The sequence below is a fragment of the Sus scrofa genome, chromosome 3 (assembly GCF_000003025.6).
Source record: "Sus scrofa isolate TJ Tabasco breed Duroc chromosome 3, Sscrofa11.1, whole genome shotgun sequence".
NCBI lineage: Eukaryota > Metazoa > Chordata > Mammalia > Artiodactyla > Suidae > Sus > Sus scrofa.
This window is the reverse complement of record NC_010445.4, coordinates 80,442,310-80,462,696: the sequence shown is the minus strand read 5'-3', so window position 1 is coordinate 80,462,696 and position 20,387 is coordinate 80,442,310. Positions and strand designations below refer to the sequence as shown.

The 20,387-nt window shown below is 35.8% G+C and overlaps 1 protein-coding gene across 15 annotated transcripts in view; it reads right to left on the bottom strand.

The window, feature by feature from the left end:
• Positions 1-20,387, bottom strand: part of USP34 (ubiquitin specific peptidase 34) — a 258,619-nt gene that overhangs the window by 126,818 nt on the left and 111,414 nt on the right. For all 15 annotated transcript variants that reach the window (XR_002342703.1, XR_002342702.1, XM_021087489.1 and 12 more), the window contains 5 exons: positions 15,914-16,003; positions 14,753-14,848; positions 7,937-8,019; positions 5,303-5,457; positions 2,363-2,476 (listed from right to left, as the gene is read on the bottom strand). Coding sequence is in view for 13 of the 15 variants with exons in the window: in XM_021087489.1 (XP_020943148.1) it covers positions 2,363-2,476; positions 5,303-5,457; positions 7,937-8,019; positions 14,753-14,848; positions 15,914-16,003 (538 nt within the window). In the remaining 2 variants the exon portion in view is untranslated. The remainder of the gene's footprint in view (positions 1-2,362; positions 2,477-5,302; positions 5,458-7,936; positions 8,020-14,752; positions 14,849-15,913; positions 16,004-20,387) is intronic.

Here is a 20,387-nt window from a genome sequence, read left to right as displayed (position 1 = left end):
GAGACTGAAGCAACAAATTTAAAAGTCATACAATACTAAAGAATTTTAATATCCTATAAAGTATTTAAAAGAAAAATCCTAATTACTTAGTGTTATTAACTAACACTAAATAGCAATAAGGATAAAAGCCTTGAAAATTTCCTCGATTACTGAAATCTATTTGTACTGGTTCTAAAAATACTTATATATCATCTAACTATGTATGTGTTTAACATTTAACTCAAAGTCATGACAACATAGTAGGAAAAAAACCAATCCTCAAAACATGCTGCAAAGGGATAACAACACACATATATTAACATAACACGTTGATGCTTTCATCCAACTAAGTCATTGCTTTCAGGTATTCACAGAAAATTAAAAAGATATGCTAATTCTGGAGTTCCCATCGTGGCTCAACAGAAACGTATCTGACTAGCATCCATGAGGACACAGGTTCAATTCCTGGCCTCACTCAGTGGGTTAAGGATCCAGTGTTGCCATGAGCTGTGGTGTAGGTCACAGACATGGTTCAGACATGTTGCTGTGGCTGTGGCATAGCCCAGCGGCTACAGCTGATTCAACCCCTAGCCTGGGAACTTCCATATGCCATGAGTATGTCCCTAAAAAGCAAAAAAAAAAAAAAAAAAAATACAATAACTCAAACTGTCACTGAAATTTATGATGTTAACCATGAGATGAAAAGAACATTCTCACTAAAAAGTACAGAAAAAATGAAGAATAAAAGTTCTCAAAAGTTGAGCAGGGTGAAGAAAAATAAACCGGTGACAGAACAGCCTTAGTATTTACATTATCTACTTAAAGAACAGTATTATCTTTAGAGAATTATTACTTAGATAAATTAGATCTGTCTAGTTGTGTGAAATCACCAAATTGAAACTTATCACAGTGCTATCAAAGAGTCAGGACCAAAAAATTAAACACAAAAACAGAAGTTCCCATGTGGCTCAGCAGGTTAAGGATCCAGCAATGTCACTGCTGTGCCCCTGTTACAGCTGTGCATGGGTTCAATCCCTAGCCCGGGAACCTCTGCATGACGCAGGTAAGGCCAAAAATTGAGAAAGAAAAATTTAAAAATAAAAGCAAAAACAAAACAAAATACTATTAAAATAAGAAAAGGTAGGGAGTTCCCGTTAGGGCACAGTGGTTAATGAATCCGACTAGGAACCATGAGGTTGCAGGTTCGATCTCTGCCCTTGCTCAGTGGGTTAAGGATCCGGCGTTGCCATGAGCTGTGGTGTAGGTTGCAGACGCGGTTCGGATGCTGCGTTGCTGTGGCTCTGGTGTAGGCCGGCAGCTACAGCTCCGATTCGACCCCTAGCCTGGGAACCTCCATACACCGCGGAAGCGGCCCTAGAAACGGCGAAAAAAAAAAAAAAAAGAAAGAAAAGAAAAGAAGGTAGGAAGACACTATGAAAGTGTGTTAAATATAGTTAAAATTATTCTTTACCACATGGATTAACATCAGTTTTCTCTACTTTTCTCTTTATAATACACTCAATCTCTAAAGAAAATTAATGAAAAATGTGAGCAGATTCTGCATAAACCAAAGCTATCATTATTATTAAACTGAAATGTCCAATAAGGAAGGCTTTCAAATTAACAGTCTACATCAGGGGAGTCCAGAAATGAAGAATTCAACAAAAAAATCACACAACCATCCAATAAGGTAAATGGAACTCTAAGCCATTAGAGATTAGCAGTTTGTAAATCTTCAGTTAATGAACTGATCATTATGCCTCATGGTCAGAGATGAGATAGGTATATTCTATTCCAGAACAGAAATCACCAAAAGGAACTCTGTAGTTACCTAAGAGCAACTAAAAGCTTGGTTACTATAAATGCCATGACAATCAAATTTTCGACAAATCAACCTTCTACATGGCAAAGTCTTTATTAATCAAGGAAGGAATAATTAGTTATGTTAATTAGCTTATAATTAACACACAATATAATAATTTCACATATATAGCACATTGGTTCAATATATTTATACAGGATGAAATGATCACCACAGTAAGAGCAATTATCATGTCAAACACAAAGTTGTTAGTTAAACAATATTATTGACTATATTTCCAATGTATACATAATACCCTTGTGACTTTTTACTTTATAGGTGGAAGTTTGTATCACAAGTTTTCATTAAGCACAACCAAGGTTACCTTTAGGAATGAAAAATCACCATCTTTGTTTTGTAAAATTTTTAAAACCTAAAGATAACTTTTTAAAACCTTAGAAGAAAAGTCTCCATACTTAGTAGATTCAATGCTTGGTAGACTATTATGATTAAGTAATCTGAGATTACTAAAAAAAAAATTCCACAAGCTGACCTAATAAAATAACAAGCCTTAATCCATACCTCAGAGTTTGAACCACCATCATAGGCACTGGTAGCCAATCGAGCCAAGTTACAGAGATGCTGAAACAGGTTTAAGCCAGTCATGCTAATCGTTTCAGGTTTCAGCTGGGGCATCTTCAAAAAAAATTTTTTTGAAAATAGTTTCAGTGTCATAATTAAATTAGATTTCATTTCACTGGATTTAACACGACAGACTTAACAAACCTAGTTTTACTAAAAACACTGCAGAATAAAACACTTCAGCTCAGATGTTTCATGATAATTTAAAAACATTTTTTTAAAAATGGGTAATAATTTTGGAGTTCCTGTCATGGCTCAGTGGTTAATGAATCCAACTAAGAACCATGAGGTTGCGGGTTCGATCCCTGGCCTTGCTCAGTGGGTTAAGGACCCGGCGTTGCCATGAACTGTGGTGTAGGTCGCAGACGTGGCTCGGATCCTGTGTTGCTGTGGCTCTGGTGTAGGTCGGTGGCTATAGCTCCGATTGAACCCCTAGCCTGGGAACCTCCATATGCTGCAGAAGCGGCCCAAGAAAAGGCAAAAAGACAAAAAAAAAAAAAAAAAAAAAGTAATAATTTAAAGAAAATTTTATTCACGTCATAACTGAAACCTAACATATGTTACATTTTTTAGATGAATATAGACACAAATCAGAGGAAATCAAAGAATTTTATTATTTATTGTATACCTACACCATACACATTTATAAGATGTGTATCTTATACACGTATACAGCTTGTATCAAGTTAGAGCTTGAAAAAACAAAATAAGATAAACAAAAAGATATTAGAGCCTGAAATTGTCATAGCTGAAAGTCCATTCGTAGTTCTTTTTTTTTTTCTTTTTTTTTGCTTTTTAGGGCCACACCCACGGCATATGGAGGTTCCCAGGCTAGGGCTCGAATCGGAGCTACAGCTGCCAGCCTATGCCACAGCCACAACAATGCAGGATCTGAACTGCGTCTGCGACCTACACCACAGCTCCTGGCAATGCGGATCCTTAATCACTGAGCAAGGCCAGGGACTGAACCCACAACCTCATGGTTCCTAGTCAGATTCGTTTCTGCTTCTCCATGATTGGGAACTCCCGTAGTTTTGTCTTAAATCTCTAAGCGATTAAGTTTATATTACCTACATAGAAACAATCTAAATGCATACTGACAGATGAACAGATTAAGAAGATGTGGAACTATATACACAATAAGGAATACTACTCGGCCTTAAAAAAAATAATGTATTTGCAGCAACATGGATGGAAACAGAGACTCTACTAAGCGAAGTGAGAAAGAGAAAGCCAAATACCATATGATATCACATATCTGGAATCTAATATATGGCACAAATGAACCTTTCCATAGCAAAGTTCATGGACTTGGAGAACAGACTTGTGGTTGCCAAGAGGGAAAGAGGGAGAGTGTGGGATGAACTGGGAGTCTGGGGTCAATAGATGCAAACTATTGCACTTGGAGTGGATAAGCAATGAGATTCTGCTGTATAGCACAGGGAACTATATCTAGTCACTTGTGATGGAACATCATGGAGGATAATATGAGAAAAAGAATGTATATATATACACATGACTGGGTCACTTTGCTATTCAGTAGGAATTGACAGAACACTGTAAATCAAGTATAATGGAAAAAATAAAAATCATAAAAAAGTTTATGTTACCAAATTCTTCATGTATTTAATTCTACCACAAAGATGAGAGTTCACAGAGAGCCTTCATAATCTCAAAAATTAGCACAGAAAAATACTAAAGTCTATTGCTTTATTATCATTGATGTTTTAAAATTAAAATGGAAAACTATCACCAGAACCAATTGTGGCATCTGATAAATAAAAACAAAAATTGGCTAGATGAGTATCTTTAATATCATGACAGCACCTCCTAAAAATGTACTTCACGGGAATCTACAAACCTGAAGAATGACTTCTATTTTCCAGAAGACTGGCTAAAACCACAACCATTTAACTAAGGAAAGAGTTGTAGAATACAGCTCTCATACTAGCAGGTGTGGGCACCAATGCCTGAAAAATTTAACTACAATATTAATAATGATTTCTAGAAATAAACATCAAAAACCCACCATATTTCATATTTGTCTTTATCTAAGAGTTATTCTAATTATTGTTAGCTGAAGTACCTTGGCTAGGGAATATATTTTTGTAAATTCAAACCAAGTATTCATTTAGATATAAACATTGGAAGACAAAGCAAAATCTAAGGAGCAAAAATTATATAAGGACTGCTAAAAATAAGTAAATTTATTTATCTACTTATTCATTGTCTTTTTGCTATTTCTTGGGCTGCTCCTGCGGCATATGGAGGTTCCCAGGCTAGGGGTCGAATCGGAGCTGTAGCCACCGGCCTATGCCAGAGCTACAGCAACGTGGGATCCAAGCCGCGTCTGCAACCTACACCGCAGCTCACTGCAACGCCGGATCATTAACCCAGTGAGCAAGGGCAGGGACCGAACCCACAACCTCATGGTTCCTAGTCGGATTTGTTTAACCACTGCGCCATGATGGGAACTCCAAATTTATTTTTTTAAACAAGTATGTTGAAAGAAAAAAAAAAATTAATACCGAGTTTATATTTCAAGAGAGAAAAAGGAAATAAAAAAAAAATAATAATCCTCTTGACAATAAAACTGTCAAGAGGAGTTCCTATTGTGGTGCAGTGGAAATGAATCCAACTAGTATCTATGAGGAGGTGGTTTTGATCCCTGGCCTCACTCAGTGGATTAAGCATCTGATGTTGCCATGAGCTGTAGTGTAGGTTACAGATGCAGCTTGGATTCTGCATTGCTGTGGCTGTGACATAGGCTGGTGGCTACAGCTCTGATTTGACCTCTAGCCTGGGAACTTCCATATGCCACAGGCATGTCTCTAAAAAAAGAAAAGAGAGAAAAAAAAAAATGTCAAGAAATAATATTACCTTCTCCAGGAAAAGATGTTTGTAGGTTTCCATTCCCATAGCATGTTGATCTTTACTTCGAACTTGATTTAAAAACCAATGGAGTGCATCATCATAACACTCAGAATCTTCTACTAAACAATGCCATAAAATATCAACTTGTTCCAAACTTAACCCTAGATAAAAATTACAAAATTTAAATCATGGTACATATAACATTTTTATCTGAATTAAAGGTACTGAAACACTAATAAATACAGAAATATAAAGGAAATATTTCATACTATTTTATAAAAGTATTTCATAAGAGATTTCATATAATTTATGCTTTCAAATATAGTTAACTATACTCCTCACATAAATCATCTAAAAAACACAACTTATATAGTATCCTAGAAGAGCCAATAGGTCTGGAAAATCACTTTACCTAAAATATGAATGTATTTTTGTATTACAGTAAACATGATTAAAGGGAGGCAATCACCAAAGTCCAGTTTGTTCTCATGTTTTAAGGGTTTAGAATGGATTGGATAAATGTTCAAAGCTCATTCTATGACAAAGTACATAAACAATAAATGCCAATAAGCATTATTTTTGTAAACTAGGAAAAAAAGGATCCTTCTGATTAATAAAATAAAAGGCAACTGACTAAAACAGAATAGCAACCCATCAGGGGAAATGAATAGCTGAAAAGTCAATCTAATAAGGAAATCTGTATGGTACTTTGACCCAAGTATTAGAGATTTCCAAAGTATGGCAAAAGGAATCACAACTATTCAGAATTAAGAAGAGGCATTAGGCAATCACAAGTTTGAATATAGGTAAGTGAGTCAATCCAAAAGAGAAGAATAAAAGAATCATAGGCATTTCTACAGTATATCATAAGGGCTTCTCAAGCCTGGGCTTATTCCCCAGGACTGGAAAGCATTTAAAAAGATAATAGAATCATAAGAAACCCCTTTCTCTCTCTTAGGAAAAGTAGATGAGATCCAGAATACAAAAAACAAAACAAAACAAAAAAAACCCAACAAACCCTCAGAAATTATTTACCTAGAAGCAATATTAGTTTAAAGCATATGATCAGAAAAATACATCCCATCAGTTCCTCACAGAAATAGTTAATGTATGGATTATTTGTTCTAAGAATTTGTGCTCTGGGAGCCAATATAAAAAACTAGAAACAATCTTCACTGCCTATTATAACTTCAATACATTAAGTAATTAAGAAGAGAGATAAGTGAATAGGTGAGATTCCTTAAAAAAAAAAAAAAAAAAAAAAAGCCTCCAGGTTAATTACAGTAAACTATATGACAAAACGAAAGTGTATAAATCAACAATACACATTCAATAGACAATGTATAAGCTAAGTATTAACTTATCAAATACAACTTTGGAGTAACAATATTATCCCTGACAGGAACAGTGCCAGTTACAGAAGTACAGTTATGATGTGGGATAAATGAAGTTTTCAATTTGACTATCTGGACAGCAGCTACTGAAAGCCCATACAAAAAGAGTATGTCCTATGCTCACTGGAATGGGAACAGCAAATTAAATTATTCAAATATTGAAAAGAGTGGTTAACATTTTCCAATGAAAATCTATACTCAACAAACATGAAACTCAATGGTCATGTCAAGTTATTTATGCTGACAATATTTGTTTTGGTTTGACTTCTTCATGTCTAAGGCTGCTTTTTTATATTTTGTATTATTTGTTTCTGTATATTAGCAGTCATAATGGCTATAATAAAGACTAACACATGAAACAGAAGTTTCCTATCAAAGAAAGGTGTCTTCATTTTGAAATTTCTTGGTTTCACAATGTTAGTGGCGTTTGTTACAAACATCTTGACCTAAAGAAGAAATCATACACTTTAACAGAAAGATAAATGCATGGCGTATCTCACGCATAGATATGGACTTAAGAGTCATGATGACACCCTTCTGAGGCTAGTAAAACACTCACCAGTTTGACTGTATTAACCACAGTTAAAGAAAGACAATGTCCTTCTAACAAACGAGATTTTTTGACATGAAAAAGAAGAGTGTGGAACATGACAGAATACAGTCAGTCTAGCAAGAGATAATGAGCCCTGGCCAAAAAAAATTAAGCTTCCTCCCTTCTTGTGAGAAAACTGAACATGTGGATTTGGAAATGGTCCACACTCTGAATATATCAGACCAATCTCTCTTTTTTTGTAAAGATTAATTGCTAATAAAATTGAGTTTGAGATTCATCTAAATAAAACTATAGAGTCTCTAATTCTCTATCCCCTGTGATGCCAAGTATTTTGGATAAGATTAGCCCTTATCCAAACAGTGGATAACTGTGGAACAGTGGCTGTTTCCAACCGAGTGACAGGAAGATTCTATATCCAAAGGTAGGTAATTAAAAAAATACAGTCACCCTAACATGGTATGTTCTATCCCAAAGATTTTGTCTTGAAATAAGCCAATTCACCACTAAGAAACTGGCATTTTAGGAGCCTGAAGCAAAAATGTGTCAGAGACAAGCTCCTATTGCTTTACATACCGAGAAGACATTCAGTATTGAGAACAATTTGATCACCACAGAAATCTAAAGGCCTAAGTGCATTTAACTGGGCTCTTTCAAGAGTCAATACAGAATCTAAAAACTGATTTAAAAACTTACTGAAATGATCAGGTGATCCCAGAGTTGAAAAGACACAAGTTAAGAACTGCAGTCGCACTTGAACTTCGGCACTATGGCTGTACCTATATTTAAAAGTCAATAAAATAATTAACTGAGAGATCCTTTTTTTGAATTATTTTTAAAAATTTAATGGCACTAATCTTAAATTATACTAATGGCCCTAATCTTCAATTATATAAAATAACTGGAACTCTAATAATTCATAATTATTAAATATTTTAATTATATCTTTGGTTATACACAAAAAAATGGCTATGAAGGCAAATGCTATGTTTAAGATTTCTTATTTAATATTCTAAAAAGCTGCAAACTATTAAAACACATACTTTTTTTTTTGGTCCCTTTGTCTTTTGTCTTTTCTAGGGCTGCACCCTCAGCACATGAAAGTTTCTAGGCTGGGGGTCAAATCATAGTTGCAGCTGCCAGCCTATGCCACAGCCACAGCAACGCCAGATCCAAGCTGCATCTGCAACCTACACCACAGCTCACTGCAACGCCAGATCCTTAACCCACTGAGCGAGACCAGGCAGCGAACCCACAACCTCATGGTTCCTAGTTGGATTCGTTAACCAATGAGCCTCGATGGGAACGCCAAAACACATACTTTCAAATTAGATAAGAAAGTAGTAGATAAGAACTCAACAGTGGAACAAAAGAAATACGTCATTTTAAAATTATGCAGTATCAGAATTCCCATTGTGGCTCAGCAGGTTAATGACCCGAGGATATAGGTTCAATCCCTGGCCTCCCTCAGTGGGTTAAGGATCCTGCAATGGCCTAAGCTACAGTGTATGTTGTAGATGAGGTTCAGATCTGGTATTGATGTGGCTGTGGCATGGGCCTCAGCTGCAGCTCTGATTCAACCCCTGGTCCTGGAAATTCCATATGCTGCAGGAAGGAATAATATTCCAATATGCAATATGTACACAGAATAGTTGATAAAAAAAATTTCCATCTAGAAATTGCGTGTTTCATTATCACTGCCCCTCTAGTGATATTATTATAGGAAAACTACACTCCTTAAACAAGAAATGTTAATAAAATATCATTCCCATAAAACTAACAAAGAATACAGCTGAGGAGTTCCCACTGTGGCCCAATGGGATCAGTGGCGTCTCTGGAACAGTGGGACACAGGTTTGATTCCCAGCCCGAAACAGTGGATTAAGGATCCAGCATTGCCAAAGCTGTGGCACAGGCTGCAGCTGTGGATTGGATCTGATCCCTGGCCTGGGAAATCTCTATGTCACAAAGCAGGGGGGGGGGGGGGAATACAGCTGATATAAAAATCAGCATTTCTTTCTTTTTTGGTTGCCCTGAGGTATAAAAAGTTTTGGAGTTCCTGAGCCAGGAATCAAATCCAAGCCAGAGCTGTGACCTACGCCACAGTTGCAGCAACGCCAGATACTTAACCCATTGTGCCTGGCCGGGATAAAACCCAAGTGGCTGCCACTGCAGAGACACTGTCGATCCTGCTGCACCACAGCAGGACTCTGAAATTACCATCTTTGAATGTTATTTCAAGTTTTAGTAATTGTAATTCATGTGCACAAAATTCAATGGATAATATAAGAGTTGCTTTAAAAGCCTGGTTAAGTAGATGTTTTCACATGGTTCTCAGGGAATTTGGTCTGTATGCATTTACAAAGCAACAGCATTTTAAGAAGCAAATGTTGGACTATGGTGGAGGAAGGGTAAGAGAAGGGTCTGAAGCAGTAGGTAGGAGCCAACTTGCATCCAGTCAAAAGAGTTTGATACTGTTCTAGAATAGATAAAGAAGTCACAGAAGGATGCTGGGGAGAGAAAGGTTTACATTTGAGGATTCCTTTAGTAACTCTATTAACTGCATATTGAACTATGTCTGTGGTATCACAACATTCTAGTTTCTACAAGCACCTGAGTACCCAATCCATGAGACTAAATCAATCATGAGTTTTTATCACTATGTTACAAATGAAAAGCCTGGCTGTGGATAAAGTGCCCAAATTACTCTGCCAACAAAAAGCAGCCAGTTCGAGCCATGATATCTATATCCCAGTTTGCAGAGAGTTAAAGAGCCTCTTATATAAGCGCAAAATTTTAAAAGCTTCCCAAAATTAGCTGGTTTCACAAATTACTCAAGGTTCACTACTTAAGTTTAAAGTTAAGGTTTTCTAAAGATCTGAGTTTGCTAGATGTTATCTTTGCTTCTCTTGAATGTCTCATGTTAACACTGGCAAAGAAAAGATGAACTTCTGCTTCTTCATTTTTGGAGCTCCCTTTGTGAAGATGAAAGTACTTATAATAGCAAGGTGACTAGGAGTGGGGGAGAGGGGAATACAGTAATCAGCTCACAAACTAGAATACTCTTCAGAGAAAATTCAAGGCCAGCTTTTAATAGTTTTGGTCCTTTCATTGAAAGGACAGAAATTTTGTAGAAGAGACCTTGGAGTACCAGTCCAAACATGAGTTTTATCATACATCGGTTTTGTATTACTACACTTCTCTGAGCCTGAATATGGGGAACACTGGTCACAGACAAAAAAGGGGAATGATGTCTTGTCCTTTATTTCCTGACTACTTTCTTCCCCTCAACTTGCATCTCTGAGTAAGGGACCCATAACGCTAGAAAGCACAGATCCAGTCCCTTTGTCCTCTCTTCTTAAGCTTCCACTGTAATGCCATTGGCTCCATACTCCAAATGATTCTGCCTGCTGTGTCAGCTTATCACTGGCTGCTGAAATCACCATCCAGGAAATTCCTTAGGATGAAAATCAAAAGTGCTATCAATACTGATAAATTCTAGTCTTGTCTATGTTTCCCAACATAACAGAAAATATGGCCGAAAATCATCTCTGTACAGGCATGAAACTTTAGTGACGAATACCTTAAAAAAAAAAAAGTCACTCTCTTTGTAGCCTCAATGTTGACCCAGGATATTCTATAGAGATAAATGGATTCAAGAAATACATAATATGTCCATTTATGAAATAAAAAGTTATCTTTAACGCCACAAGAATTTTTTGTCCTAGGTGAAAATCTTAGAACTTGCCTACTATCTCCGCTAAAGAAATGGAAAGTAATGTGCCACAAACTCATGAAGCCAGTATGCTCTAACAAAGAGCAACGAATGTACAACTCTGTTTTCAGCCTTAAGAAACAATGGAATTATACTGAAATAGCCCAGACCCTCTGTTTTAAGATTTTATTCTCCTAAGATGTCAGGAAACAAGGCACACTGGAGGACTGGAAGAACATTTTGGTATACCCTAGGAAAAGTATAAAACTCATCTCCAAAGAGCACTTTTTTCTGGGTTGGAGGAGGCATACCACAGAATGTTCCTGGGCCAGGGACAAAACCCACACCACAGTAGTAACTGGAGCCACAGCAATGACAACACCAGACCCTTAATCCCTTGGGGCATCAGAAAACTCTGAAGTAATACTTATGTGAGGCTCTACCTCTGGCTCCACTAACAAAGAGAGCAATTTCCCTGTAGCTAATGCTGAGAACAACCAGGTCTCAGATCTATGCTCATTTTTTGGCGCTCAATGGACTTTCTCTTTCTGAGGATGACTCATCTATGTCTTCTACTCCTCTCTTAAGCTCCCATTCCTATTCTTTAAGTCTAAAGGTTGTAGCTCTGTTGGGAGCTCTTTTGTAACTTAAGTGTTTATCTCATTGTTGACAGGTAATCTGAATTCTGCCTCCTAAAAATGCTGGTCAGTATGGTTTTATTCCTATTCCTTGTTCATCCTAAGGTTTTATATCTCTATATATCTATGGATATATAGATTCAGGAGGCCACAATTTTCCACACCTTTGCTTCGAGAAGAAGAATTAAAAGACAGACCGTTAAGAACACCTAGAATTCTAAAAGGACTTAAAGAGAATGAATCTTGTATAGAGGTAACTTTTATTACAAGCAAAACTCTGGAAAAGAGTAAATTTAAGGAAATATCCCAGATATAATTTGACAGGCTTGCAGAACAAGATGTCTAAAAAAAACCACTGAACAATACACTGCAAAGGTTAGCTCAGTTTAGTTTAGATTTTACAGGGCCCAAAATATGAGGCTGAAGAAACCCAAATTTATCTCTATTCAGTAAAGAATGTAAATGGAAGTGGGAGGCAAGCTTATTTGTTTTATACCATAGTTTTTTTGGTTGTTTTTTGTCTTTTTAAGGCCATAGTGCGGCATATGAGAAGTTCCCAGGCTAGGGGTCTAATTGGAGCTATAGCGGCCGGCCTACGCCAGAGCCACAGCAACACCAGATCCGAGCCGTGTCTGCGACCAACACCACAGCTCACGGCACCACCAGATTCTTAACCCACTGAGCAAGGCCAGGGATCGAACCTGCAACCTCATGGTTCCTAGTAGGATTTGTTTCTGCTGCGCCATGACAGGAACTCCTTGTTTCATACCATAGTTTGCTGTTTTAGCCAAGTAACTACAATTTATAGATAATCTACTAAATGCCAGATACAGTTTAGTAAACTATTTCATTTAAGTCTTAAAAAACTCATGAGGTAAATAATGGGAATTTTATAAAGCATTAAATAACTGAAATAAGGTCAAAACGAAAGATTGATAATCTAAACCCAGGCCCGTATAATTCTCAGGTCCATGTGCTTTTCACCACTATCACTATGCCTTCCTAATTAAATAAAGATAAGGAATTAATGAGCATGGGGGAGGTTGAGGGAAGAAGAGTGATTCAAAGGTCAGTTAAAAGAGGAGTTCCTGTCGTGGCACAATGGAAACAAAACGTGGCACAATGGAAACAAATCTGACTAGGAACCATGAGGTTGCAGGTTCAATCCCTGGCCTCGCTCAGTGGGTTAAGGATCTGGTGTTGCCATGAGCTGTGGTGTAGGCCGCAGATGCAGCTTGGATCTGGCATTGCTGTGACTCTGGCGTAGGCCAGCAGCAACAGCACTGATTAGACCCCTAGCCTGAGAACCTCCATATGCCGCAGGTACAGACCTAAATGGACAAAAGACAGGGGGAAAAAAAAAAAAAGTCAGTTAAAAGAACTGGAACAGTGTTTGCAGGAAGACAATTTCTGAAAAGACATGGGATATATTTTAGCATTAAGATAACTAGAGATTAGGAGTTCCCTGGTGGTTCAGTAGATTAAGAATCTGGCATTGTCACTGATGTGGTGCAGGTTAGATCCCTGGCATGAGAAATTCCTTCCTTTGGGAAGGGCCAAAATAAATAAATAAATAAATAAAAGATAACTACAAATTAATGACAGTATAATGTGGTACTCAAGAATGTGAATTATAGAAAACAGACTATTCAACTGCTAATATTTTTATAAAATGAATTATACAAATTCTGGCTTCAATATTTATAAAATGTATAAATTTATAAAAATACACAATTGTGACCTTGGACAGGTTATTTATTGTCTCACAGCTTACATGTTCTCATTCCTAACATGGAACTTTCCACCTCTAATGAGTTGTTATATATATTAAAGTTAGTAGTATTTCTAAAGTATCTGCACATAGTAAGCATCAATGAACACTGGCTACTGTTATCACCACCATCATTATTCATGCTTGGAAATAAAGGCATACAAAAAAGGCTCCAAGCCTCCACATTTCAGGTGACTAGGACGATGGTGGTACACTAAAGGGCACAGTAAAATCTGGAGAAAAAAACTGATTTGTGGAGGAAAATACCTAAATTCATTTTTAGAGGTGACTAAGTATGCCTTAAAGGACTATGTCTTTTCTGAACACTTCTACAGTGTGATCAGTTCTGATCTGTATGAAAGTTTTCTACGTGGAAATTTTTGCAATAAATACTATGGCTACTTTTCTTATTCAGTGACATGCTGATACCGACACTTAGCTGGTTTCCTTGACTATCAATTTCCACCAAATGATTCACAGGCAGCAACTTTTTGAATTCTACATATTTCCTTCTAGGCAGGTATCTTCCTATAAGAAGCTTTAAAAACAGGTTAACCACTGAGCAATTTCCATCAATCCATATCCAAACTGACTTCAATATATCTAGAGAATACTTTTTAATGATGAAATATTAACCAGTTACAACATCAGTTTTTAAAATTTTCACGTCTTAAACTTTCTAATATTAATATCCAATTATAATAATAAAGGGAAATGTTTTAAATTAGTTCTATGAAAAATATACTCACTTGGAAATAAGCATTTCAAAATTTGAGAATTAATGCCTTAATACATTAATATAAGGATACTGGTGACTTCTGAAAACAAAATATTTACTTTTGATTCCTGAAAACAATAACTTATGTACAGTACTCAATACTGAAGGTTAATCAACTCCCGAAGTTATACAACCTACATTTCCCTATGATTAAAAATTACAAAAACAGCCTTATAAAATTCAACTTTAAAAAGCTTTCTGGGAGTTCCCGTCGTGGCTCAGTGGTTAAGGAATCCGACTAGGAACCATGAGGTTGCAGGTTCGATCCCTGCCCTTGCTCAGTGGGTTAAGGAACCGGCGTTGCCGTGAGCTGTGGTGTAGATCGCAGACGCGGCTCGGATCTGGCTTTGCTGTGGCTCTGGCGTACGCTGGTGGCTACAGCTCTGATTTGACCCCTAGCCTGGGAACCTCCATATGCCACAGGAGCGGCCCAAGAAATGGCAAAAAGACAAAAACAAAAAACAAAAAACTTTCTTTCTCTTAAAAGTTCTGTAAGTAAAATTTTCATTATATTTATTGTATGAAAGCAAAGGAGTAGGAACACTAGAAAATAATCTTTCACAGAAAAGACAATCAACACTTAACACATAACTAACCTAAAGTATACTTACAGTGCATGTTTTTGTCTCCCTTCTCTTACACCTTGAATATAATACACCAAATTATCAAAGAAAAGCTTCATCATGTTCAGTTCTTTTTCTGCCCACCTGGCCCAAGTGAAAGAAAAAAATAACTTTAAAGGCATAGGGTAAGAGAATAAATCTCTTCTAAAGCAAGGGGAAAAAAATTTATCTAAAACTTTTTCTAAAGCAAAATATTTCAATTATCAAAAACTTGTAAGGACTAGTTATACTTCAATTGTGAAAAGACAAAAAACAGTGCACCTTAAACATTGTTTTTTAATTTATTTATTTAAAAACAGCTATACCTGTGGCATATGCAAGTTACTGGGCTAGGGGTTGATTGTAGAGGCAGACATGGCTCACATCCGGCATGGCTGCGGCTGTGGTGTAGGTAGGCACCTGTAGCTTGGATTTGACCCTTAGCCTGGGAACTTTCATATGCTGCAGGTGCAGCCCTAAAAAGACAAAAAATAAATAAAAATGAATAAATAAATCCTTCATCAGGTTCAATTTTTCCTGAAATTTAACAGTCTCTGAAATCTTTCCAAAAAGTCTATTTGAATAAAGCAATTAACACATTCTTAAAGGTTAGAGACATGCTTGTGATAGCCAACTTTCTATAGATATAATAGTCTCAAATACCAGATCAATTTCAATCAAAGTACTATCCTTGAAGGAATTCCTTAACATTAATCATAAATTCTCTATGTATATAAATGAGTAATGGGTGGTATCAAGATTATCTGCAAAATAATGTAATATCTAGAGCCAATTCATAGTAATGGGAAAAATTAAAGGCACCCTAGAGTGTTTAATGTGTGAATATTCTTCAAGAGTCCTCTGCTATGGCTAGATACACTAAAAATCTTAACAATCAGATTAACAGCATTAATTGCTATTAATTGTGACAGTATTTTTCTCACAAAACAATGAATACAAAGGTCAGATTTCCTACTTCAGGGATATAATCTCCATGGGACTAAGTGGCAGAGACAGCACTCAGAAAACTAAGAAAACATCTGATTTATACAAAATTCAAGTTTTCCTGGTGCGGAATAAAGAATGGTAAGTTACTCAAAACCTTGTTTGATACTTATGACTTGAAAAAACTCTTTAAAATAAATACTTTTCTTTCTTTTATTTACTTACATTGTAATCCAATGTGTATCATAACTGCTCCCAAATTGCTGAAAAGTACCAAACAGTTTTGGAAGAAGACGAAGTGAAATTACTACTGATCTGAAACAGCAAAAACAGGTATTTATAGAGTAAAATAATTTTAAATACTATCAATAATTCTAGCTCTTAACAGAAATTCAGCTATTTAAAGTCTTTTATTATGGTTGATTTACAATGTTGTGCCTATTTCTGCTGTACCAGCTATTTAAAATCTTAAACATAAAAGGATTTAATGAACTTTACATATTTCCAAACATTAAAAATCTTTTTCCAATGTATCAATTTATTACATATACACTGAGACAAGAAAATCAAGTTTTAAAAATCTAATCTAATACATTTAAAGTAAAATACACTATATAAATATCTGAGTATAAGCAAGGCAACAGCATTAAATTTTTTTTCCATGAAAGAATTCTTTAACTAATGAGTCATACGTGCTTCTAGGGATTTCATCCAGGAAAACAGGAATTAGGAGCTTAGGTAAATTATCCAGAGCAAGGCTTCTCAAAGTTTAGTGTACACTTGATTCACCTAAGGGAATTTTGTTAAAATGCAAATTCTGATTCAGTCGATCTGGAGTAGGTTTAGAATTGCAGTTCTAACCAGCTCATACTGCTGGTTTGTGGACCACATTCTAAGCAGTAATAAGGTATAAAACATTTTTTTAACTATATAAATTATCAGTTTCTCCCTAATTCTCACAATATAATCTGCATCTAAACTGAAAATCACTCCATTATGAGCTATGTTAATAACGAAAGCACATTATATACTTCAAGCATAAAGGAGACAAAAGGCAACAGGAAATCATTCTAAAACCTCATGTAGATCTCAGTAAGTTTATATTCTGGAAAAAAAAAAAATAACAGGAGTATAGGGAATATAATGACATGCAAATCCCACAAGACCTAGTAGCCAAGAGAGCTGCTTGTATGAGCCTGGAAAGAAAGGATAAACTCTAATAAGCTATCAAATTTCTTTTATTTTTAAGCTCAGGAGAAATACTGCTTCATAGAGAATTTTTAAAAAGAGAAAAAAAGGTAGCACCCTAACCACAAGTATGGTGTATAAATAAATTCTCAAAATGCCTCCTCTTTTTGAGACAAGTACCAGGGATATTAGAATACAGGACTACACTTCTGGGTTGGAGAAAAACAGTCGTGAATAATACTGAGTAGGAGAAATGAAAAATCTTCTGAATAAAATCCCAAGTACTTAAGTTGGACTATAAAGCTCCTTGTGATCTGTCCCCATTACTTCTATCAGTCTAACTTAATTTCCTTCCCATGGTCTTTTCTGCCATCCCTTCAACACACACAAGCACATTCCTGCCCATAGGCCTTTGGTGTAGCCTCTGCTTGGAGCTTTGAATGCTCTTCACATTAAAAACCACCTGAAAGACTTCTTCCCTCACTTTACTAAGGTTTCCTCAAATGTCAATAGAGAGGATGACCCTGACAACTCTATATTAAATAACACCCATCTGTTGCTCCATGAACCTCTTTATTCCTCTTGATTCCTTTCCAATTTTTCTTCATCACCATCTAATGAATATTCCTTTATTTCATGTGTCTACCACTAGAATGTGCTCGATATGAGCAGACTGTCTTATCCATTAAAAAAAATCCCTGCAAATGGTGCATACTGAGTACGTATTTGCTTAAATAACAAGACAGCAAAGAACTTAAAAGCAAGATTTTCAAGGAAGAAGAAAGATCACAGTGTAAAATGCTTTATTACAGTTAACGACAAAGACAGAAAAAAACACTACCAGAAGATAAAAGAAACAGCGTTATTAGGAGAAATGTCAGAGGACTGAAACCACATTGTTATAAATTAAAGAGTACATAGTAAAGCAACGAAGACAGTAAATGCCTGATATCCAATAAGTACAAGGTAAATATTCTTTAAATATTCAAAAGCATTTAAACTTTAAAGTATATTTTTATATATTAAAATTTTTATTATTTTTCAACAATTTGCACAGTAATAGTGCTTGGGAAGATGGACCAAGGAAAATCAGAGAAAATCAATTTCAATTTTAGATTATTTATCTAAAATCCTTTATCAAAATTTAAGAAACATTAGTAGAGTTTTTCCTAAAAATTAAGACATTAGAAAACCAGAATGAATACATATATATATTGACTTTATTAGCAAAGATATTACAAAGAAAAAAAGAACAAAAAAATTTTTAAATTACAAAAGCAAATTTCAAAATTGTCTGCCTCGTGCAATCTCAATAACAGTTTTAAAATACAAAGAAAAAAATAGAGATAACATATCTCACTTTCTCTAAGAAACTAAAGCAAGTCTTACAGTGTACCAGTTCTATATTTTCTGAAAACCTTTTCTGCAGTCACTATTGTTTAGAATCAGAATGGTTTAAATTTACTTACTCAATTTTCTACAGTAAACATGTTTTTATTGCATAAAATGTAATATAGACACAAACACATGATGCATGGCATTAGAGAACAGGACGCCAGGCACTGAGTGGGTTACTGGCTGAATTGAGTGGATAAAGACGTGGTTCATGTAAAAGAACCGAAAGTAAGATTGCCCAAATTGGACTCATCTTCCCTCAACCCCTATGTAAGCGAAATACTTTTCTCCACAATTTATAATATAAACACTGAGTTATGAAAGAAAGATTACATCTTACATGACTAGAACCTTTATTTAAAAGTTCTTCCTAAAATTATCAGAAAAACTCCAAAATTTGCTCCTCAAAAAGTGATTTCAAAGAACACAGAAGACACATATTTTAAGTACTATAAATTAAAGAACATAAAAAAAGACCAAATCCAGAATCAGTAAGATCCCAAAACACTGGAACACCTTATTTAAACTGATAAATTCTAAAGAAAAAAATGATATAAATAAATAATGATGATAGCCTGAATATTAGTAACAGTATTTACACAGGTTAAGATAATTTATTTGCTTGGTGACAACTTATATTCCATTGTTAAAGGAAACTTCACCAAATCAAATCTACCAATCTGTTCCAATTAAAATTATGTAGTAGCACTTCTCCTGTAACAACTGAGATATTACCTTAACCTATCAACTTTTTTGCCCAAATAGTTTTATAGTTGCTAACATATTTTGAAAAATATAAAAATTATTGTTATATTCACACTTCACAAATTCTTTCACAAGAAAATTTCAAATACGAAAACACACAATATTAGGCAATATGGTTAAGATTAAAGGGTTGAATTATCCAGAGTAGTGAGACAGTCAGACCTCTGAATCTGTAGCTTCCTTATCTGTGGGTACAGAGCCAACTGTTCCTCACTGTTTTATATAAAGGACTTGAGCACCTGCAGATTTTGGCATCTAGAACCAAACCCCCACAAAATACAGAGGGACCATAGAGCTAATTTAGACTCAAGAAAAATACTATTACCTGAAACGACCCTGTTTCTTTTGCTTGATTTTAAGTTTTTGTTGTAACTGGAATCTTATTACTAGACAGAGTGAGGTGTGACTCCAGTAATTACCAGTGAAACTTCATGTTGCCTCAGAAAAATGAATGCATTTGCTGGTGCTCTTCACAATTAAAGTCACACTTGTGACTTTTTCCTGGTCCTAGACTCCATATTTGAAGACTTTGTGTTCTACAAATGCTAGTCAATCTTTTAGAATTATAATATACATGAAGAGCTAACATGAAATGCCCTATATAATTTTTTTAAGGGCTGCACTTGCAGCATATGCAAGTTCCCAGGCTAGAATTAGAATTAGAGTTGCAGCTGGTGGCGTACACAACAGCCACAGCAATGCCATATCCCAGATCAATGCCGCATCTGTGACCTACACCACAGCTCACAGTAACACTGGATCCTTAACCCACTAAGCAGGGCCAGGGATTGAATCTGAGTCCTCATGGATACTAGTCAGGTTCATTACTGCTGAGCCACAATGGGAGCTCCTATAACATAGTTTTTACAGAAGAAAAACAAAATACATAGTACCAACCTTTTCTTAAATATATGAACCTTTATTTGTGTAAACAGAATTCCTGATACATGCAATCATTTTTACTTTTGTATACAAAGGCAAAAAATTTCACACATAAGTTAAAGTACCTCAGTGGATCAAGAATGGCCAAAACAAACAAACAAGCAAAACAAAAACCACACTGGACAGGTTCCCAGAGTCTAAAGTCAATTCTTAATAAGCCACAGGAGAAGCTCAGTGTTAACAAACCGGACTGGTATCCATTAAGATGTGGGTTTGATCCCTGGCCTCACTCAGTGGGTTAGGGATCCAGTGTTGCTGTGAGCTATAGTGTGGGTCACAGATACAGCTTGGATTTGGCGGTGCTGTGGCTGTAGTGTGGGCCGGCAGCTGCAGGTCCAATTCAATCCCTAGTCTGGGAACTTCCACTGGCCTTGGGTGTGGCCCTAAAAAGACCACCAAAAAAAAAAAA